We start from the raw sequence: 23,961 nt of genomic DNA on the forward strand, positions 1-23,961 counted from the left end.
ACAATGGAAGAGAAACTGCAGTGTAACATTTTCCTAATCATTCCAGTATCTACCCAAAGTTTAGTTACTGCAAGCGACGTCAGTATTCGAGGTTTTTTTTTATTCATGTATTTTTGTTCCATATGTTGCTGATTTTTCGTATTCCTACGTAGTGAGTATTTAATGCTCTTTGGAGAGATATCTTGATCAGAATGTTAATTTTATTCCAAATTGTTCGAACAATTTACTTACTCCATATCAAGGAACTCCCCTCAAAAACCTTAAAGAGGAATATAGAGGCTAACTGCCCCCCTCCCCACCCAAAAGAAAAATGTGCCCTGCCTGACTGAAAAGGCACGCGCCGCCCCTGATATATATATATATATATATATATATATATATATATATATATATATATATATATATATATATATACACACACACATATATAACATTTTACCACCACTATGTGTTGTATGAAAACTGATCTACTGAGCCATTGCACGTAAAGTGTATGGTCCAGCACTGATATATTACTACTTTGATATATGGGTACAATCAGTTCAGAAGAGCTCTACACTAATTTCTTATATTTTTTGTTTACTAGTGATGACTATTTTTGTTTGAGCACACATGCCAAATTTTGCAATTTCAGATATCATATCCAAAGGTGTTCACCCTCCGTAGGGTGAGGGCAACTGCAATCTCTGAGGGTGAGGGCTGTGGAGGGTGAGGGTGACTGCGATCTCAGAGGGTGAGGGTGGTGGAGGGCAAGGGTGATGGTAATGGTGGGGCTGATCGAGATGTGAGGAGATAGGATTAAGTTCATTTTTTTTATTGATTGATTTGGTGTTTTAGGTCCACTTTGTGCACAGTAAGGCTAATCGGAACTGGACCTACAGTTTAAAGTGGGATCCAAACAACCATGTGCCTCCTCTGGGAATCGAATCGGGGACCTCTTGATTACAAGGTGATGATCAATTTTTTTTTTTTCATGAATAATTATTATTATAAATTTCCTTTACCCAAAATATTTCCCTTTTTTTGGTAATGTTTTTTTCCCATTGTAGCTTACATTGCATACTACTTGACCTGACATCGAATGGAATTCAAGCCTAATTCCAAGAATTACCTGCACATTCCTGCTGGTAGACAGTCTGCCTGCCTATTGAACCATGAAGAATGCGCAGGATGATTGATACGAAAGCTTCTGCAGAAAGGGAATACTGCTGGTTCTTTATTTTCCAGCAGATATTTTCACTTGACTAGAAGAGCTTTACTTTGACACAGAGAGAACAATCAAATATATTTTAAATCCTTTTTGAATAAAGACTTTTAAAGGGTAGTAATATTCGGAGATATATGAATCCGTATGTAACGTAAAACCACACACAAGTACCAACTAACTTCTAGCCATGATTTTGAAACAAAATTATTAAATGTTAAAAAAACACATTCCTCAGTTTTATTACGCGTATTTTTGTGTTCATATTTGTTTAATCTTTTGAAATCTGTATTTTAAATGTGCTTTAGTGCTTACAAACTTTTTTCCCTTCTGAGTAAATTTGAAAGGTTTATCAGTCATTTCATGTCAATTCAACCTGACCATGGTACCCGTGATCTCAAATGTTGATGAAAATCGACACATTTAATCCTTCCATGATGGTTTACTTTTTTTTTCACTTGCCTGGTTTCATATTGTTATAATAATTATTCTTGAACTTTCAGTGATTCATCCTTTCTTCCATTCACATAGCCTCCAAGTATGAGCTTGGCCTCCCCGATGGCGCAGTGGTAGCGTTGTCGCCTTGTAATCAAGGGGTCCAGGGATCGATACCTGGTGGAGGCACATGGTACAGTGGTTCGGATCCCACCTTAAACCGTAGGTCCAGTCTCGATAGCCTTACTGTGCAAAAGTGGACTTAAAACACCAACTCAACCCAAGTAGGAGCTGCACTGTCTTGGTGAAATAATTCTATCTCTTATAAATTTTTCAATCTTTTTTAAACTTCACAACAATGTTAACCAAACAATGAGGATTCCAGAAAAATAATATATTTTTACATTTCACACTTATATTTTAGTACACTAGTAAATTAATAAGATAGTATTTTCTAATATTTTTTTTACCAAAAACATGGTTTACTAAAATTTCCATTATCATTGAAAGGAAAAGGTGCAACACCAACACAAGTATTTTTATAATGCACTTATATTATCTAACTTACCCAGAAATAAAATTGATGGCATTTTCATTCCTGCTGGAAATATGACAAGTTATTTCTGATTTTTTTAAGAAATGATTACTGGATTTTATATTTTTCAAATTAACTTAAAATCTAAGGATCTATCTTGAAAATATCATTGAAGCAAATTTTTAGAGTATAAAATCTCAAATAATGCGCAGAAGGTGGGCCAAAGGAAGGTGTGCCCCCTTCCTTGGAAAATGAAGGTCAATCTAAAAACATACATTTCACATATATAATTTTATTTGTCACAGTTGTTTGTGTTTATTATTAAATGGATATCGCAGGGACATAAAGTCTAAACTAAACACTTAGTCGTTTATGTGTTCCTTCCACCCCTTCCCCCTTAATTCTATGTGTGTTAATAACCAGTGGCGAAGCATGCTGTCTCTGAAAGGGTAGGCACAGGATGGAGCAGGGATTGGTGGGGAGAAAGCTGTGAATTTTTTAAAAAGTAGTGTTAAAATATAGCCCAGAAAATAAAATATAACATGTTGCCTGAATCTCCTCTACTGCTGTTCAAAATGTCAGTGTAGGAATTGTAAAGGATAATGTAGTGATTAACACTCTCCCCTTATAATCAAGAAGTAGAAGGTTTGATTCCCCGTGGAGGCATTGGTTCAGATTCTACTTTAATCTGACGATGGGACTCGATGTTCTGACCACGCGTCACCCAATGAAAAAGCCATTCTGTCAGGCCCTAGTCCTCTTACATTTTTATATTAAAGTTGCTTGTAAAAATTATTTGCTACTGCAATAACAGTATTGTAAACGTTTCTCTCATTAAAGAAATGGATCACTTGATCGTCACTTAGTATTTATTTCTTTTTAATGCTGACCTCCGCGGAGGATTGGCTATAACAGCATGCTACGACAAGGGCCTCAGGTTCAAATCCCTGCCTGGGCATAGGTGCTCTTTGTGAGTGTCCCTTTGTCAATGTCATCATATCATCGCTCATCCTCATCTTCCCAATTAGCCAAAAATCGCAGAAAGCCAAGTAAAATAAACTAAATTATCAATCAATTATTTCTATTTAACTCTTTTATGCATATAATTCTTCTTCAAAATTATAATACGATTTAGAAAATGATGAAATGCTAAATGAGAGCACGGACACCTTTCTGTGTAACACACCGACCAGAAAATTTTCTCAATACGTTTGCACTGTACTTTGCCCCCTTTTAAAAGTAGCACATTTTCAGTTGTCAAAAATCATGAAAGGAAATTTCGCCTCAATATCCCTCAAAAAGCTGAAAGCACCAAAATTAACACTGGTAACCAACTTACATGCATTATTTGCAGTTAGAATTCTAATAATTCCTACGTTGAGGGGCCAGGTTTATAGGTGTTAGCAACACATTTTCGCGACGTATTAGCAGCTGGGTGTGCTCCGCTCCCGGCACAGTTCTGAATCTTCCATTGAAAAGCTGCTTCAACAAGCTCTGTGCGTAAACTGCCTGCTTCGTCACGCGCTCGTACATGATTGGCACTCTTCGGAAGTCAGGGAGAGAGACTGAGGAGAAAAGAGGCCGGCCTCACAGTTTACGTTACAGGCGAACGCTCGTCTGAAATTATGTTTTCCCGCACGAATCAAATAGGTTGTTATGGGACCAGCTGAGGCACTCTCAGGCGGCCCTCGCTGAATGCACAGATAGAGTTCCAGGCAGGGGTGGAAACTTGCGGTAATTATCGGAAGACCTAGAATTTCAGTTTTCTTATATTAAGCGTCGTTTAATGTAATTATAAGTAATAAAATAATCGTAATAGACAAATATATTAGGGTAGGCCCGGCCTTCAGGCCTCTTAGGACACTTCGCCACTGTTAATAACAAGCAAACCATGTAATTAAAGAGGAAAGTTACATGTAGAAAGAGGATTGTAAATACAAGTTGATACTTATTATCAACCCAATAATTATGTATCTTTATTCTTAAACCCACAGAACTGTTGCATATGAAAATGTAGTCACCTCTGTATTTTAGTACTTCTTATGCTAGAACTGTTTCTTCTTAATCAGAATGAATGTAAAAGTTATTTTGCATACCATATTTCTACTTGAAGGTAACATGTATATAAGAATTACGATGAACATGGAAGATATCAAATTATCCATTTCTTTCCTGGTGTTCCAAAATACAAAAAAAAAAGGTAAAGTGTTCCCCTGTGCATAGCACCACGCCATGAAGGCGTATAGGGGGTGTGGGGGTAACGCCCCACACTTTCTTGATCCGGTCGTGAGTGGGGGTGATGTGATCAGCATCACGCCCTGACCGCCTTTACCCCCCAGGGTTTCCCCCAGGTACCCATGTTATTCGACGCTGGGTGGGCGCCGGGGCCGCTTCCACCGTTAGAAAAGTTCCCGGATTTGAACCGGCCGGGGATCGAACCCGGTACCTTTAGCATGGTAGTCAGACGCGTTACCGACTGAGCCACCACGGCCACTCCAATACAGTAGATTTATTTAAAATGTCCGGAATATTTTCGTATGTAACTGCAGGAAGAATGCGAAGAGAAAGTTTTCATTTGTTTGTTAGTAAATTAAATTACTTTGATCATACCTAGTCTGGGTGTCCCCCAGGGACAGACATTGTAATTAATCATCTATACAGTTTCATTTATATTAATAACTTTTATGCCAAGTTATATCAAACTGTTAGTTATATTTTTAAATAATTTTACCATTTTAAATGGTGTGGTGCTATGCACAGGGGAACACTTTACCTTTTTTATTTTTTTTTTATTTTAAATGTATCTAAATCTTGCATTGTATAGCCTTTTTCAAAACAATTTTTCCCCAGCTCAGGCCTGAAGCTGCAGTCTTTCAAGACCCCGAAATCCGAAGTCTGCTCATAATCTGCATAATACCCCCCCCCCCCAATAAAACTGACACCCTGGCTATACCCTACTAAACCTATTAGCTGTTTCTAAATACAAAAGTGTTCATTAGATCACAACTCTGCTCTCCAATGGCAAAGTTAAAGAAAAACTTTAAATAATCTCATTCAGCAGAACATTTATTTACATTTTTGTAAACTTCTTTGCTAATTGAATGTTTCATGAAAGGACAGGAAAGATCGTTCCGGTATGAAAATTTGTTAAAATTTCTAGGATCAACAATATACAGGGTGTATCAGAAGTCCCTTACCACCCCCTTGTAAAAGCAGCAGTGATGTATTGTCATGGAATTTTATATGGGCGATAAAAAATAGGCCTAGGGGGACACCTTTTGGAGTATGTCACTGAGATGGCCGCCATCTTGGTTCTACCATCTTGAATTCAACTTTTTTATTTAAAATAATAGGTGGGTCATGTGAAACATGACCATAGGCTAGAATTTCGTCAGGATGTCAAATCTGAAATCAGATTTCATGTAACTTCATTTGGTGAAAACGTTATTGGCAACTTTAAGTGATGTTTACCTGTTACAGAATGTGCTCCACAGGTCCGTGCTGGGCAATGCACATGTGCAGACACTTCTCCCAATGTCTGTGGACACCGAGCAAGGTATCTGGTGAAATTTGCTCAAAGGCAGCCATGATACGTTGTTCCAGATGACAAAGATCACGAATTTTCACACCATACACTATAGCCATAACGTGTCCCCAAAGGTAGAAGTCCATTGGAGTTAGGTCTGGTGATTGGGCAGGCCATTCAACTGACCCACGTCGACCAATCCATGCCCTAGGAAATTGTTAATCCAGGTACTGACGCATCCGGATGCCATAATAGGGAGGAAACCTGGGAAATGTATCATCTTCCGACATCAGAGCTGGCAATATCTGTTCGTGTAGCATCCCCAGATATATTTCCTTGAATGAAAAAAGGACCGATTATCCGTGTTCCCCATATGCCTGCACTGGTCATTTTGGAGGGATCTGTCCATGCGGAGTTGTCATGCGACCAATAGTGCATGTTTTGCCTATTCACCTCCCCATTTACGTAGAAGTTGACATCAAGAAGGAGGCCAGCACTGCCGTAGCTGTTGCTTCATCTGTGACTGTCCGTGGTCGTCCACTACGTGGTCTGTCCAAGACCGTGCCAGTCTCAGTCTCCTCAAATTTGGTTAATAGCTATGCCACTGCAACATGTGAGACAGGGTGATGTTCTGGATGACACAGGTTGAAATCGGCAGCCACTGCACGGTCACTTCTCCCACCCCACAGTTTGACAATCTGGATGCGTTCATCAGTTGTTAACGGCATGGTTCAGCACCTCCAACAAACCGGTAAACATCACTTCCAGTTGCCAATAACTTTTCACCAAATGCAGTTACATGAAATCTGATTTCAGATTTGACATCCTGACGAAATTCTAGCCTATAGTCATGTATCACATGACCCACCTCTCATTTTAAATAAAAAAGTTTCATTCAAGATGGCGGAACCAAGATGGTGGCCGTCTCCGTGACATACTCCAAAAGGTGTCCCCCTAGGCCTATTTTGTATCACCCATATTAAATTCCATGAAAATACATCACTGCGGATTTTACAAGGGGGTGGTAAGGGAATTCTGATACACCCTGTACATTAGGGTGTTTCATTTTGTAAGGCAAAAAATAAAATGTAAAATTTTTGCAGACTTTGCTTACGCCCCGAGTCTCAGTGATGTAAAAGATATATATGCCAAAATTCAAGAAGATTGGATAATATTTAGAGGTTGCACACTTTCATCAGTTTTGTAAAAGTAGGCAAAAAATACGATTTTTCAATGTTAATTACTTTTATTGGGAAAACTAGAAATCACAAACTTAAAATAATATGAAATCTAGACACTAAGATTTTATAGGTAGCATGATAGGCAAAACATGTGTTATATTAATCAACTTTGAACGATGCAATCCCTTCTTTTGTTCGCTTGGTGACAACTTTTCTGTGATGCTCGACTAACCTCAACAAGAATTTTTTTCTTGTTCGTCCCTGACCGATTCGTTAAACTTTTTTATCAGAGCAATTCCTCTTTCTCCGGTATCATTAAGAGCGTTCACATGGCTTCTTAGAGAATCACTGCAGTATTCTGTCACGTCATGGTTCCCAAACAATTCGAAGAACGTCTTTGTTTTATTAGTAACGAAATGGCTCAGGTCTTTTCCTTCAAAAACTAGGTTTTTACCCTCTAATCATTTCATTTCCTTCTTCTTTGCAGGTTTGGTTTCTAAATTTTTAGTCATATTTTCCTTATCAGCCTGAGTAATACGTTCCTCCAAAAAAGCCAATCCTACGTTTGTTTCTGACAGATACCAAAGGTGTCTCTTAGCAACTGTGACCACTTTTTTTTTACGTCTGCACCTGGGTAAGTGCTCAGAAGCTGTAGCATATTCAAATCATTCTTTGGAGCCCATCGACTTACAATTGCCTCGTGCCAAAAGCGAACATATATGAGGCTGACAAAATGTGCAACCCGTCATTCATTTCAATTCTTGTTGGGGAATATTCAACTGTTTAGTGAATAGTACAATTTTAAGTGCATATATTGCCTTTGCCATCATCTTGCTTGATGCAGAGCCCCTGGGATCCTGAAACTGAAGTCGTTTTGAGACCAACCTACTAGGTACAGGAGTGAGAGTTGTAATAACTGTTTGTAGTCTTCTCTTGGATGACTTCCGTCTTTTAGGACATTTTGGATGTAGTTAACCATTGTCACTCATTGTTCTTCTAGAAAGCCTTGAACGGGACTTTCTTCATCCAGCATTGTCGTATATGACTTCTTATCAAGTGAAGCCCACAGACTTTGGAACTTCCGAAAAATCTGTATGTCAGGACCACTTGATGGTACGCCAGAACACTCCTCAAACACTCCTTTCAATCTTAGTTCATCGGTGAGATGACGGCAAGCCAACCACAACAATGTTCGCCCGAATTCCCTTTCAATTCTGGTACATTCCCCTTGGATCAGTCCTGTATTAGATGCTGTAGTATCAAAACACATATGGATGATATTGTCACGTAGCCCAAATTGGTCCACTTCCCGAATAATTACTTCAGCCATCTGCTCACCAGTGCTTTTCAGGGCAACAGGTACGCCAAGAAAATGCTCAAAATCTTTGCCAGTCACTAGAACTGCAACTCTATCTTCCAAAGTTTTGACACTCCCATGGGCAACTGAGGGCAACAGTTTACTATCCCATTGCAAGACCAAATGAGGAGGATTTTCAAAGAGTGACTCTTCGATTTTCTTCGCCATTTTACTTCTATTGATCGCCCGATCTCGGTAAACGGTAGCTGGAGATACGGAAATGTTTGAAACATCATGGCCAAGGCTCTTTGCAGTTGCTATAAATGGAGTACTTGCTTTGTCGAATAGAGAGCTGTTCTCGATCCCAAGTAGACGTGAGTGTCTGATCAAGGGGTTTTAATCTAGGACTTGAACGTAATTTTTTCGTTGCTGGAGGCGAAAACTCGGCCTCTTCGTCACTAGGTGCTGATGATGATGGAGATGAGTCTTACAGTATAACTGTCTTATTGATTTCAGCGATAGATTTGTAATGTTTATTCTTATATGAATCATTTTTGTCTTCTTTTGTACACTTAGTTCTTATTTTTGAGGTGAAAACCTTGTCTACTCCACTCATTAACGAACTCATACGATCTTCTCTTTGTGACCTAAGAAATTCTTTATCTTCTTGTGATACGCTAGTCGTGTCCATCACATGTCAAATAACTCGACGGGATCACCTTTCCAAATCTGCCGTTTCACATTTGCTTTATCCGTGTTTCTCGATTTCTCTTTACCCAGATTTTGGTATTCTTTTACAGCTTCTGTATACCAACACGGATATTCTCCTCCGTCTTAACAGGGATATTTGCTTTCCTCCACACTTCCTGTAGTTTAGTACTGGTAGATTTAGCAGCGTCCGAAAATATTTCTTTCATTTCCTTGTGATGGTAAATAAAAACTAAAAGTACTTGTTCCTTTGAAGGTAGCAGAGTTCCTAAAAACTCACCACTAGGCACCTTTTCTAGCAGCCAAATTCCTCTTTTGGTTCCCATTTTAAAGTTCAATTACCTGCAAAAGATGAAAGAAATACATGAGAAACCCATTAGTACAAAGCACTTCAATATTAGAAATTTCACTAGTTTGAGATAAAAGTGATCAATGTGTGCAACCCCTAAATATTATCCAATCTTCTTGAAATTTGGCATATGTATCTTTTACATCACTGAGACTCGGGGCATATGAAAATCACATCTTTGGAAAAATGAAACACCCTACTGTACATGTAAAATATACATGGAGTACTGAATGCCAGAATATACTTAATTATTGAACTATTCACATTTTCTTAAGGTGAAAATAGTTATTGAATTTGATCGGGTGGGAAGGGCAGTGACTGCAACCTGTCCCTGAAGCATGTATGTCTGTGGGAACTGAGAACAGGGATGAGCTGTTGAAAGGAGAAATTTCCCTTTAAACCCCCTCCTAACAGGTATCCCTCAAGCACAGGTACACAGGCACATTTACAAAGATAACGAACGCTTCATCATATCAGATATAATGAACAAATAATACCTTCCTGCTGCTGCTACTGCCACCAGAAAATGTGACTAATTTCTTCTAGATGTCGCTGGTTGCTGCGATGTGGGAGGGGATTTTCTTGATCTTTGCAACAACAATGGAAACAACTAGAGCTCATCTTGAGTCTTTAACATGTGTAATAATATGCACATTAAGCTCAAATATGCACAAACGGCTGTAATATACACTATTAAACTTTGCCGAAGTATCCATTCAAAGCATATGAATTTTCCCAAAGGAAAAAAATATGCAAAAATCCACCCACTAATAATGATGTGAGACTGAAGGTGTGAGCTAAATAGAAGCACAGGAGTGTGAGGGTGAATGCAAGTGGAGGGTGAGGGCGACTGCAATCTCGTAGGGTGAGTGGAGGTTGAGTCAAAATGAACACCTCTGATCATATCACATGCAGTATAGAGCACTGGACCCTATTTCCACACCCTCTATTCGCTTCCATTACATTTTTTCATCGTTAATGTTTTCTGAAACTTCTAATAATATAATATTAACATTGATCTGCAATTGTTTTTTAATGTTAAGGATGTTTGATTGGTTTCATCTAGTAAATAACAGGAAACTTAAAGAGGATAGAGTAATAAACATGAAGTTGATTGCTGGTAGGATTGTTCACCTTGTAGTCCATGAATTCAACCGTAAGTTTTTCTATGAAAAACATTTTTAAAAAATGTCATAAGATAAAAATAAAATTACTTTCGTTGTTACTTTCCAGCCCTGCAATTCAGCAAAACTCTTACCCAGTTGGATGGACTGCAACAGCAGCTGAGTGCTAATCTTCAAAACAATGAAAAGATGTTGAAAGATGTGCAGGAGAACTTCTCCAAGAATGTGGATGTCATAAAGAAAAATATAAGCAGCTTAGACACACGCCTAACAGCTCTGAAGAAGTGATCACAGATACATGGTGAATCTGTTGTGAATCTATCTCGTTCTGTGTTGTTGAAAGTAATTGCTTACCAAAAATCATATATTTTATATATATTTGTTAAGTGCCTACTTCTTGCATAATAAAACTTATATGTGAAAGGTACTTATACACACACACACTGAGCATTCTTTTGCACTTGAGTGACAACTGCTTTATTTATTTCCTGTATAATGGCTGTGATGTTCTGACTCGTTTAAATGCACCAGATTTGCTTTATTTTATGAATATATCAACCTCCTCTTTTTCTCCCTTCCACAATTTAATATCTTCATAGGTATTGGTACTGAATAGAGTATTTAATAATTTAAACACAATATTATTAATTTTGATAACTAAATATGAGTTTGTTACTAGGATTGCAGATTGGATATTAAGAGAACTTAATATAATATTGGACATTGGCTCAGCAAAATATGATATATCCTGTAGAATGTCTAAAGATTTTTGAAGGAATATTGATTGCATGGTAGTGCAAAGAAGGAAGATTCCAGGTTATCTGCATTTTTGTATTATTTGTAAAATGTTTTGTAGTTACGATATAAGAGTTTCCTCTATTTAATTGTTTTTTTCCTTGTGTCGCAGAATGAATCAGTTTACTTGCTCTTGCTTTCGTTGTTCAAATTTTAAAGAGAAATGTGTTATTACTAATAAAAATGAGAATCACATCTGATAATGAATTGATCAATCCTTTTGTTATATATTTTGTTAGGGTGTCAAGAAATCCACCAAAAGTTACCTGACAACCCTCAAATATTTCTAAGTCCAGAAACCATTAATGTGGCAATGTAGCTATTCGGCACTAGCAGAGAGTAGCCACCATTCTTACCAGAGGCGTGCCGTGAATTTTCGTGATAGGCAAGCGATGGGTCATTTTTGAGTTTTTCATTTCGTTGGGCAGTGGTGAATAATTTTAGGAGGGCATTTGGCAGGGGGGGGATTTGTTGGGTGTGTGGATAAATCACTTGTATACACACTGGAGGGGGGTGAAATTGTAAAGGGGGCTCTTTCTCCTCCGGTAAACCCGGCCCCTGCAATGCTACAATGTGTATTTTGCCATATTTTTTCCTGCCTTTAGCCTTCTTTTTTTAGGAACACTATGCCAAAAGAGGTGTTATGACCCCCACCAATCCTCCATTTGAACGTCACTGCACTAATGGGATTTTGGGAATGTTCTTGTCTTTACACTGCATTATGGAAATTACTGAAGACGTGGCCTGTATCATTCCGTGTTCAAACAAAATGATTTATTAATAACATTGCTGCTACATAACCACACAATATGTAACGTTGTTGCCTTGTAATGAAGGGGCCCTGGTCGAGTCCCAATTAGCCTTTCTGTGCATAAAGTGGATATTTTTTACTGAGACACTTTTATTTGCTTAATGAAAAACTTTCCCGTTTTTCTTACTTGTTTTGATTATGCATAATTCAGGACACGGTCCCCCATGATTCACCACCTCTAACTTTTCGGTACAAGTTCTTGACCGGAATAGTTTTCGAAGAAGATTCCTAATTGAGTACTTAACATGCACCACTCCAAATCGATGGCTTGTCTAGTTTGTCAACCCTGGTGGTTATTTTCAATCTAGACCATATTTTTACACAAGACAGGAAAAAAAACACCACAAAAAAGAACAGAATAACAACGGACGATGACCACAGTAAAGAAAACACGTATCCACAGCACCCACGCCCTCTCTCTTCCTCACCCTATTTGCAGTGTTCCATACCCTCTATATTTCGGAGTTACTGACCAAATGACGGATATGTCCAAGTATTGGCTGGTGATTTTATATCTTATAAATACCATACAACCGGTACTCATTGACTAACATTATAAGCTAATTTGTTCATTACTGTTAAGTTTGACACACAAATATTGAATAATCGTTCTGAGTTAGGTTGTGCATAGAAAATTCTGGAAGTTAGCAACACGTGTGGCCTTGCCAAAGATGAAGCGGGCTGGGGGTTGCTTGCCGTTGACCGTTTTTTCATGAAGGAAGGAGGACAGTGACCATGCAAGAACTACATAAGTCACTCGAAAAGTAGGCAGAAAGGCGAACAGTCCTCTTCCTTCTAACGTGGACAGCTGTGCCACGTTTCCAAGCCTCGTAAAGGGTGCAGCCAATACGACAGGAAATATGGGAATTGAAAAGTCTGCATATGTAAATATCTTAAACTATATAAATCACATTCCAAGGTGTATAAAGGCTTTGAAAAACATGAACTTAAGATATCAAAATTGTTTTCAAACAAACAACGCAAGCGGTACTTGCCCTGCCTTCCTTTACTGCACGCTTCTGGTTCTTACAGGCTTCTTTACAAAACGAAAAACACAGTGGTGAAAGATTTACATCCTTGCTTAAAACATGGTCAGAAAATCATATTTGGGGAATAAAAGATGTGATTGATAATAATTAGACCTAAGCTAGTTACCAACTTGTAGAAGCCACAATCCACTTGCGAACTTGTTGCTTCACTCCGACTGGCTTCCGGTTCGTGTTGTTTTCCTTCGTGCCATTAGGAGCGCTAGTGTAGCCAGTTTGTCTGCTGAGTTTGAGTTGTTGCAGTAGCAGGAGCCAAATGTGATGAGCCTGACCGTTGTGAATATTCAGTTCATGCGGAAAGTGCATAATTGCAATCCAATAACTGCTGTTGTATATGTTCATTGATGGCACCGAATGATCTGCAAATGTAATGTGAATTGCACTCGCACTGCGCATCATATGCTCCTGGGTTGTCAAGGGGTGAGAGAAAATATTGTTTGTGTTTGTTTTGTGTACTAGTTTGATGTCAAACTGTCTCGGGGTCTTGGCAAGGCAGTAGCTCCCACTACAACAACAACTTAAACTCAGCAGATGAACTGGCTACACTAGCACTCCTAACGGCATGCAGGAAAGTGACACGAATTGGAAGCCAGCAATGAAGCAATTTCCAAGTTGATGGTAGCAGAGGACACCAAAATTAATGGAACCTCTGCAAGTATGTTTTACAGAAAAAGTTAGTAACTCACTTATGTCTAATTAAAACTGAAAAACTAAATATGATGATTAATTTTTGAGTTGTGTGTGTTGAAAATGGAAGCAGACAAACTTTGGTGGTTCAAGACACTGTACTCGGTTGTGATCCACCTGGAGAGAATGAAGTCTGAACACAGAGCCATAATTACAAAAAATTCGTATTTTTCAGAATCTACAGCGAAAATGTGATCTTAATGTTGGAAAGTGGTAACTTGCACGATCACAGATACTTTCTTGCCTGTGATCATGTAAAGCAGTAAATGCTTCCGTCTGAGCTTTCTTTTTTCAATAAATTAGACATTGCAGGCTCAAATCCAAACGTCTCCAGTTTCCCCTCTTTTTATGACATTGAGATTTGTTGAGTATGAAGTGTAGTAATTATGTTTCAGAATTGTTGGTTGGAATAAGTAATAGAATTAAGAATTCGAACTATGTTTTCATCTGATCAGAATCTTTTATTTTTCTGATGCTGATGAACTTTTGGCTTAGTTCAAGTATGCTATGTGTAGGGTTACCAGACGTACGTTTTTTCCCGGACATGTCCTACATTTTAGCCTTATGTTCGGCATCTGGGAGGAATTTGGAAAATATCATAAATGTCCTACATTTTGAGCGTCACATAATATTAATTAGGACAAGATGTGTTTTAGTTGAACAAAAAGAAATCATGCAGGTTACAAGTCCATGGACTGCCCCCAAACTCAATAGTAAAAGTTATTTTGATTCAATCATTGCCCAAAATGAGAATAAAAGTTTATGGTAGAAGAACAACAGAAGAAATTAATGAACAAATTTTGAGGCCCCATATTGATGATGTAACTGTTCAATGCATGAGGGTAATTTCTTGCCTTGGGGTTGATAGTGATCGAATAAGATGTTTCCCATTCTTATTCATTATTTGGATTATAAAGCAGGGGTATAGAGAGCAAAGTTATTTAGGGTCTCTACTCGTCAAGAAAAAGTAAAGAAATCAACAAGTAGGTCCAGAAGTAAATAAATAGTCAAGAAATTTTACTTGTGGTCAACAATTTTTGCTATCACAATAACTGATTAGTCGATTTAGTTTATTTTACTTAACTTTTCTGCAGCTTTGGCTAATCGCGAAGATGAGGGTGGATGGTGGTAAGATGAGATGGATGTAGGGACAATCACAAACATATAGGGACAACACGAGCCCCACATAAGATTATAGAGTAGACCGGGGCAAAAGCCCGCCCCTAAGGGATTTTGAATTTTTGACAAAATGTGTGAAACCTTTCTAATCAAACTTTTATTGACTGAGATAAACTGGAGTACAGTGGAATGTTAGTTATACACAAAGAAAAAAGTGTATATGTAATTATGTAATACAAGCAAAAAAAACATAGTACAGCATTTTGGGATTTTTGCCCGAGGCCTAAGGCAAAAGTCCCCAACACACTGGGGTAAATGTCCCCACGTCTAAACAGACCTACAAGTCTTCAATTAGGCTAACAATGGTCACATGTGAATTCACCACTACTTTCATATGCTGAGCAGCCCTCATGCCACCAATCCCTACAGCGATGACACTGAATCATCCAATCTTCAACAGGGGGATCTGAAAATGCTTCACCACCACCAGGACATGTCATTTTCGAGTCATCTGAAGAGACCTTTGTGACTACCTTTATTGTGTTCATTTTGCGAAGTAGTTTTTCGCCGGACTTGTCTTTTTGCAATTTAGTGTTGCTTTCCTTTTCGGTTTTTTGTTTATCAAGAGTAGATTTATACGGTGATCTGGAGAGAATTTCAGATTTTTTACCTACACATCTTAGTTTTCTTTTTTCTGTAATTCGTGGAAGCAATCGTATTTCCCTTGGTGAAACACGGTATAACGATTGTGATGTTGGAGAATTTTTGTCTTTGTCGCTCGATTGTGTGTCGGACAGTAAGTCAGGTCGTATTGCAGCAGGAGCAGCGCATCACCTGGTAGAGGGACCAAGGTTTAAGATTGAATGCGTTTCATCAACATTGGTCATCTCTTGATTATGACCTTCTATCTGATTATCACCATTGTTTCCTTGATGACTATCTACTTCTTGATCCATTACACTTGACGGAAGAAAGTCGTCATCTGTAAAGACATGCGGATTGAAGGGCCAGATGCCGCACATCTTTAAACCTAAACCTGTCATAGCTCTCCCAATTGTTGCTGTTCTTACGTACGCAGATCCAAATAGTTCAGCCACCTGGAACATGGTTATCCCAGCTGTGAATGGGGAATTTTACCCCTGAGTGTCCGACTCGTACAATCTGTTTGGTGGTGTCATCTAGCGATGCCGTTGGGAAGTATGTTGCACACATTGAAAACAATTAATGGTCTTTTATATGTCACAGCCAGGAGTAGTTGTATTCATTAAGTTAAATAATGTTTCTACATGTTCACATGCTTATGTAATACAGAGTGTGCCACTAGCTTTCGAACCTGAAAAAAAAGTTATAATTTCCGAACAAACATACATAGGAAAATGAAATTCACAATACATGTACCTTGTTTCATGCTGAATACATAATCGTCACAGCAGGTGCTACAAGTGTCTTCCCTGGACGTCCAGAAATGTTTATATACGGCGTTCCATATTGTGAAAAGTCCGATGTAGAGTCTCCGGTGTGATCTCATGAATCGCATTCTCGATGTTGTTTCGCAACTCTTGCAGTGATCGTGGTTTGTTTCTGTAGACACAACCTTTAAGGAAACCCCATAAAAAGAAATCCAGAGGTGTCAAATCTGGGGATCTTGGTGGCCACAATCCTTTGGAGATGATTCTGTCACCAATAAAGAACTCAATTTCTGCCATGGAGACTGAAGTATGGCATGTCGCTCCATCTTGTTGGAAATAACCACGACGCAGTTATTCATCATCCAGCTGATTCACAAATGCACTGAAGATGCGTAAGTAAACTTGTGTGTTTACTGTATCTTCAAAGAAGATGATACGCTGTCGGGAAATTGCACATCAAACTCCCACCTTCAATGCTCCTTTACGGCGTCCAAATTCATGTTGAACGGTCTGATACGATCCCGATATCCAATATTTCTTGACAATGAACACTGGTTCTGGTACGGTGTACCGATCTATCCTCGCAATGCAGGGACTCGGACATCACACTAATCCACATGCACCACTTCCCCTGGCGCCACCTACCATCTTTGTTTTGACGCATGCATTTATTTTCACCCTTGCCTCGTGTTCAGCATGAAACAAGGTATGTGTATTGTGAATTTCATTTTCCTATGTATGTTTGTTCGGAAATTATAACGTTTTTTTCGGGTTCGAAAGCTAGTGGGACACTAGTTATTACATCAACCAAGGAATAAACGTATCGTACCTCATAGTTGAATAGATTTTATTTGCTTCTGTTCCAAACTGCGTCAATATAAGGCGGCCATGACACTTTCCTCTGGAGGGTTGCAGTGGTGCCAACTGTGTTTCTTTATCATACTATTTTTACGAATTAGGACTTTTGCCCCGGTCTACTATACTGGCTGTGAGTACAGACACCAGAGCCTCGCTAGTCTGCCAAATGCAGTCTAGTATTTATTAATACATAAAATAGGTCTAAATCTCTTATACAGCTTCAGGTTTTATTTTAACTGGCCTTTTGTTGTTTTTTTTCATTAAATAAATATTTATTTTCTTAATTGCTAATTTCCAACTTTTCCTAAGTAGAGGTTGAATAAATAAAGGTTAAGAAAACGAAAGAAAGTAAAGAAAAAGGCCTGAAAAACTCAAGAATTTTTGTTATTCAACTAAAAGCTACGCAACATGAAACTTCGGGAACCATTTCAATTACGGTAATTGCTGAATATTTGTTAGCCATTACAGGACATAATGCAAATGTTGAGACACTATACTTTCTTTACCATCAGCACAACGCACTCACGAGAGAAATATTTTTTTTAATAAAGTCTGTAAAATGTTTGGTACAGGTCCACATAATTTCAAAGAGTTTAACTGTCCAATCTCTCATAAATATATTTGACTCAACCTGAAATTTTGAGAAAAATTGACTCATCTTACCAGTTAAAACATCTAGTAAGAGGTGCATTGTTTAGTATGATTACAAGTTTGGAAGTTTTGCTTGAAAGAATTAGTTAAGAAATCTTTTCTTTAACTGCAAAGTGTCAATTTTAAATCACACTCTAATTTGTTTTATAGAAATATGTATTTGTTGCGAATGTTTTGTGTCCTACATTTTGACTCAATGTCCTACATTTCCCTTATAGTGATCTGGTAACCCTAGCTATGTGACAAGTGTAAATGTTTTGAAAGTACTTCATGTTAGTTATTCTCAAGTAGAATACTAGTGTGAATATTCACTCCAAGAAATTTTAGTTGGTATGTATTTTCTCAATAAGCAATAGGCAGTGGCATAGCATGGGCATTTCGAGTGGGAACGCCAAGTCCAAAGGTAGGGTCTGCCCTTTTTTGCTTAATAATTTACTTATGGTATTAATCGCCAGAGGTATTGTTTATTTGCCTGAAGTCAGCTGGGTTTTCAATAAAACATCATCCATGCATGTTTTAGCTAGAAAATGAGGCCTCACCATGCAACAAATGTTTTGAACTCTGGTGGCGCGCGGTGGCTCAGTCGGTAACGTGTCTGACTACCATGCTCAAAGTCCCGGGTTCGATCCCCGGCCGGTTCAAATCCGGGAACTTTTCTAACGGAAGCGGCCCCGGTGCCCACCCAGCGTCAAATGACATGGGTACCTGGGGGGTAAAGGCAGTCAGGGGCGTGATGCTGATCACATCACCCCCATTCATGAGATGGATCAAGAAAGGGTGGGGTATTATACCCACACCCCCTATACGCCTTCATGGCATGGTGCTAAGCACAGGGGAGCACTTTTACCTTCTTTTACTCTTGGTATTTTATACCTTTCTGCATGACGCAAGTCATTAAAAAAGCTACCTGAATCACAAGCGTCTCTGAACAACAGTAGACATCATTGTTGTAGATGACCTAACTACTGATTGATTTGGTTTATTTTACTTCACTTTTCTATCACTTTTGGTTAATTGCGAATATGAATATGAGTGTTGATATTGTTGAAGTTGATGAAGGGACACTCACAAAGCAACACCCATGCTCACGCCGGGATTCGAATCTGGGACCTCTGTCATCTTGGCACGCTGTGCAAAACACACTGACACGGGGGTGGGCGGATGATCCAACTATCGTACACTCTACTGATGTAACAGTACTGATTAGTAATTCAGACCACTTGTTTATTGCATTTTCAGAATGCTTGTCCAGAGACCATTCGATGTTAAGAGTTTTCAAATGAATGCTAAACATTTCCATTGACACAATATTAAGCAGTTAGATAATAACGAAAAAATAATAATAATAAAAATAATAGTTTTGCGGGTTAAGTGGTAGAGCAGCCACAGGCTGAACTACTACCACGAGGACCTCAACTTATTTGACAAAAACTGTGTTGATCTTTTAGTCTTTAATGCACATTGCTGTTCGTGTGATAAATTATACAATGCAGTGGCGTACGAGAGAGCATTGCGTGCATCCTGTAGAGATCCAAGCTTTCCCTCCAGATAGGCAGCAAGGTGTAATGATCCTGCGAGATCATACTTATTAGTAACACTAAGGTTTATTTACTCTGTGTTTATGTAACCATTGTTATTATGGTCAAAATTATTTTATTTACTTCTTCAAGGTTACATGTGTTAATAACTGCTTTGATAAATGTGTCACATGTCTTGTTTATCGGTATTAACTTATTCTGTTATTTTGTTAATAAGGCACTGTGTGGTCGCAAAGAATATGTAATGTTTATCTTATAATTGTATATTAACTTTTAGCACACTTTTAATATTATAATATGTATTAATCGTTTGTGCCTTGAGCACATAGTTCAATCTACTGCCATAGAGATCGCCTTGCCTGCTTTCGCACGGTTCCACGTACTTCGCGTGAACGGCGCTAGAGGCGCTACCTGAACCGAAGCTATATAACCAGCCACGGAGCAGATTTCCTTCAGTTGGCTTTCAGGTCAGCTCACGATAAGATATCTCTTACAAAACTGACCTGGGAGAAAGGAACACTCCGCTCGTGCGAGAGGCCAAGCATCCTAAGGAAGGAAGGTGCTCTACGCTCTTGCGAGAGTCCATGGACCCTAGAGAAGTTGTCCTCCGCCCGTGGGCGAGAGAAGCTGCACTCCGCCTTCCAGCGAGAGAGGTTGAACTCTGACACTGGCAAGAGAACCCACTCCACTTTCAAGTGAGAGATATCCCACTCTGCTTATTGGCGAGAGAGATAAACTCCACTTTAGAGTGAGAGGAGCTGAAATTACAGCTCAGATAAAATACTACTGTTATCGTGAGGGTGACCTTAATAGATGCCCCTTGTTCCCCAAAGGCAACAGTTCCCTGTAAAAAGCCTGCAGCTACAGAAGTCGGCACAAGGACAGCACATTCCTAACGAGAGTTGGAGCTATGGTTTTTGACGGCAGAGGGCAGCAGCAGCAGTGTTCCTGTTCCCAGTTTACAGCAGTTGCAGAAGCCATCCCCCCCTCCCATTGTGTGGCAGTAAATTGGCCAGTGAGTGTAATATCCTAAGCGGGCGTGTGCTAAACTTACAACGTTTACAGTGTATCCAGCTATAGTCATTAAACTTTCTCTAACTTTTTCCTGAACCCTGAGTGAAATAAAGTCTCATGACACCGCTGGCAGAAGAGTTAGCATGATGAGTAAAACTTTGCAGTGGGTTTGGTGCTACTGATTGGTCGTTGCCAAGCTAGTTGACTTGCACCTCCGCTGACGTACTCGTGTAGGTGTAGTAGGCACCGGACAGACGTTGCAAAGTTAATTGGTGCTTACACCAGGGGCCCCGAAGTGTATATTACGAACTGTGAACATTGCCTGATGAAAGTAATTTGGCACTTTTACAGTGAGAACTATTAAATGACTGTGAAAGTTGAAAGTGAAACTAATGCGTACCATACCCCGTTCGATTAAGAAATATTGACCCTGGCAGACCTTGTCAGCTCCTGCTCAGAATGTGATGGGTAAGCCTTTCACAGGAAATGGTAAGAACACTGGCCTTTGGCAAGAGGTGACGAGAGGCCAAGCGAGGGTTTATATACGTGCGCATGAGAGCGACACGAGGTCTTTTAATCTGGAATCATCGGAGAAGCAGGAGCTACTGGTCTTATTTCTAAACCGAACAGGGTAAGCTAGTCTACACCCATTCTGCCATTTGCATTGCTCACTTCAGTCTAGAAACGAATCATGAGTCTATTTTAATGAATAGTTAGATATTTGTACCTGCCCGTTCAGGGCTGTCTCTACCATCAACTAGTACTAATAGTACATCCCTATTTAAGATCCCCGCGTTCAGAGGAACGCTACGTGGTTTGAGATGCGTGGTTTTTCATCCATTTTTACGGAAATGTGATGAAAAATTAGAGCAACGTGGTTCTTTTGGAAATGTTTTCCTAAACAGCATGAAAATTGAAAGGGTAGGCTGCGGAATTTTTTTCATTTATTTCACTCTGAAATAAATGAAAATTGAAATGCATTAATATCATGTTAGTCTTGTTTCTTCGCGGAATTCTTTCCTAATGGGGAGTTAATTTTTTTAAATAAGGTACGTCACCATTGTTAGTAATGCCTTATGTCATTTACTGAGTTGTAGGACGAGCTTGATACCACATTGGATAGGCTCATCATTCTTGCCAATAATGCTGTTGGTCCATCTTTTGATGTGGAGGGCCTACCTTGTGCCTCATCCACCCCAATCAGAAGTCCTCCATTAACTAGAAGCCGCGCACGCGCGCAGGCTCTTTCAAATTGATAATCGTCCCACAGTTCTTGTGGACCCACCCACCATGGCTCAACTACCTTTTGTTCATCCCTTCCTGTTCGAGAGCATTCAATTTCAGGGTGCCTCGGGGGAGGATGTTTCTAAATACATAGACCGTTTCGAAAGTGCGGCGATTCTGAACAATTGGGACGAGACGAAAAAACGGCAACTATTCCCGGCGTTGTTATGTGGGCCAGCCCTCCTCTGGTTTAATGCAATTAGCCAGCAACCAGGCGTCAATTTAGTCAGCTATGAGGACGTCAAGAAAAAACTTATCGAAGAATTCACAGGCTCCCTTGATCAGCTGCAGATCGAGGAGCGGATCAGATATCGGTTCCACAGGGACGATGAACCGGTTTCCTCTTATGTTAGGGACAAGCAGACCCTCTTGTTTAAGATGGACCCTAACATGGCTGTGAATAAGCAGCTTAAATACATAAACGCAGGTCTTCAACCGGAATTCATCAGGGAGATATACAAAAAACAATATAATTCAGTTCCGGAGCTTTTGAAAGACCTCAAGGAATATGAAAAAGCAAAGTTCCTTATGCGCCGTAGAACGGTGCAAGAGCTCTTGCATTCGGCTCAAAAGGAAACTCTTTTTCCGTCTCCTGCTGAGTTGCGCATTCCTCACCAGAACCCCGTAGTTAGCACTACGGCGGTTGCTCCGGAATCAGCACCTCGGGCAAATCAAGACATGACTAATCAGCTGCAAGCCTTGCAAGCTGAATTGGACCTTGTCAAAAGACAACAAACGTCTCTCCCAACTTCAGAACCGTCCGCTGTAGAAGCTTTGGCTAAGCAGGTTAGCAACCTAGCGTTAAAAGTCGAGGAAGTTATACAGTCACACGATCACGAAAATTTTCAAACTGTAGGCCAAAATTATCAAAGGGGTAATTTTATTCACAATCGTGGTTCAAACAACAGACGAGGCTTTCAGGGCAGGGGCAGTAGAGGCTACCGTTCAAACAACGGCCGGTTTCAGAATAGTTCCAATTTTCAGCAGCCCCCCGCGGTCGTCCCGATCAAGGTGACCGGCGTGGCCAACAACTCTGTTATAAATGTGGTTTTCCTAATCACCACCAAGAATTTTGTCTTCAAAATCCAGAAGATTTAAACGCCAATTAACCGCAAGTAATGGAGACATACCTGCGGGCAGTAAAAAGATTTTAGTCTCTACTTTCCCGTCTGAAGATCTCATTTATGTACATGCCAATGTAAATGGGGAACGTCAAAGGTTTATTGTCGATTGTGGGAGCCAAATAAGTGTAACAAGTGATAAGGGTATTCCTGCCCATGCTAAGAAGTTTAAAATCAACACACTAGTTAAAGGTGTCACGAATAACACTGATGAACAAATTCAAACTTTTTTTTGCTCCTTTGAACGAAAATAGGCGATTATTTATAATTCGATCCCGCTGAATCCAAATCTGAAAGTAGAAATGCTGTATCACCTATCGTTTTCCCTGGATTTTCATTTTTTTGTTTTTAATAAAAATTTAATTCCCTTTGTATTAATACATCGAAATTTGAAATTATTTCTGTTTGTTTGCTCATGAAATAAGATTTAAATATTGAAGTGAATAACTATGAAATATAAAAAAATTAAAAATATATATATAGGACCTATTTTGACTGTTTAAATAAGAAATTTCATGCAAAAAAAGGAAACAAAAACACATTTTTACTCACATTTTCAAAATTTCTTTCTTGAACTCTGCCGTTTGTAACTGCCACCAGAAACCTCTTCCTTAAGGTTCCAACAGTAGTCTGCTAACATGTTCTGTACCGATTTTCCTGCATATCGTTTTTCCATGACAGAAATATTCTGGTGAAATCTGTCGCCGCATTCGTCACTAACCGCGTCCAAGTTAGGGGGGAAAAAGTCCAAATGCGAATGTAAAAAGTGAATTTTCAAGGACATATTGCACCCCATGCGCTGATAACACTTCAACAAGTTCTTAACAAGTTCCTTGTAGTTGTCAGCTTTCACATTTCCAAGAAAATTACAGCATACTTGTCTGAAAGCTAACCATGCGCATTTCTCTCTTTCTGTTAGCAATTCCACAAAGTTGTCATCATGAATGATCTCACGGATTTGCGGCCGGATAAATATGCCTTCTTTTAACTTACTATCACTGAGTTTAGGAAATGATTTTCTCAAGTACCAAAAACCCTCACCGTGTTTATCCAAAGCCTTAACAAAATTTTTCATCAGCCCTAACTTTATATGCATCAGCCCTAACCCATTCGCAAAGATAGCAACAAAATTTTGTAAACCCAGACTGCATGCCTAACAGTATACCAATCATTTTGAGGTCTCCGCATATCTGCCAACCATATTTTTCATAATTTATCACTTTTACTATTGCATCCATATTTTCATACGTTTCCTTCATGGTGGAAGAA

At 39.2% G+C, this 23,961-nt stretch overlaps 1 protein-coding gene across 3 annotated transcripts in view; it reads left to right on the plus strand.

The window, feature by feature from the left end:
• Positions 1 to 11,357, plus strand: part of DCTN2-p50 (dynactin subunit 2) — a 54,750-nt gene extending 43,393 nt beyond the window's left edge. For all 3 annotated transcript variants that reach the window (XM_083120227.1, XM_083120228.1, XM_083120226.1), the window contains exon 9: positions 10,469 to 11,357. In XM_083120227.1, the coding sequence (XP_082976353.1) occupies positions 10,469 to 10,647 (179 nt within the window). In that variant the 3' untranslated portion in view covers positions 10,648 to 11,357. The remainder of the gene's footprint in view (positions 1 to 10,468) is intronic.
• The last annotated feature ends 12,604 nt before the right edge of the window (positions 11,358 to 23,961 follow it).

The sequence above is a fragment of the Lepisma saccharinum genome, chromosome 4 (assembly GCF_977018435.1).
Source record: "Lepisma saccharinum chromosome 4, izLepSacc3.1, whole genome shotgun sequence".
NCBI classification, from domain to species: domain Eukaryota; kingdom Metazoa; phylum Arthropoda; class Insecta; order Zygentoma; family Lepismatidae; genus Lepisma; species Lepisma saccharinum.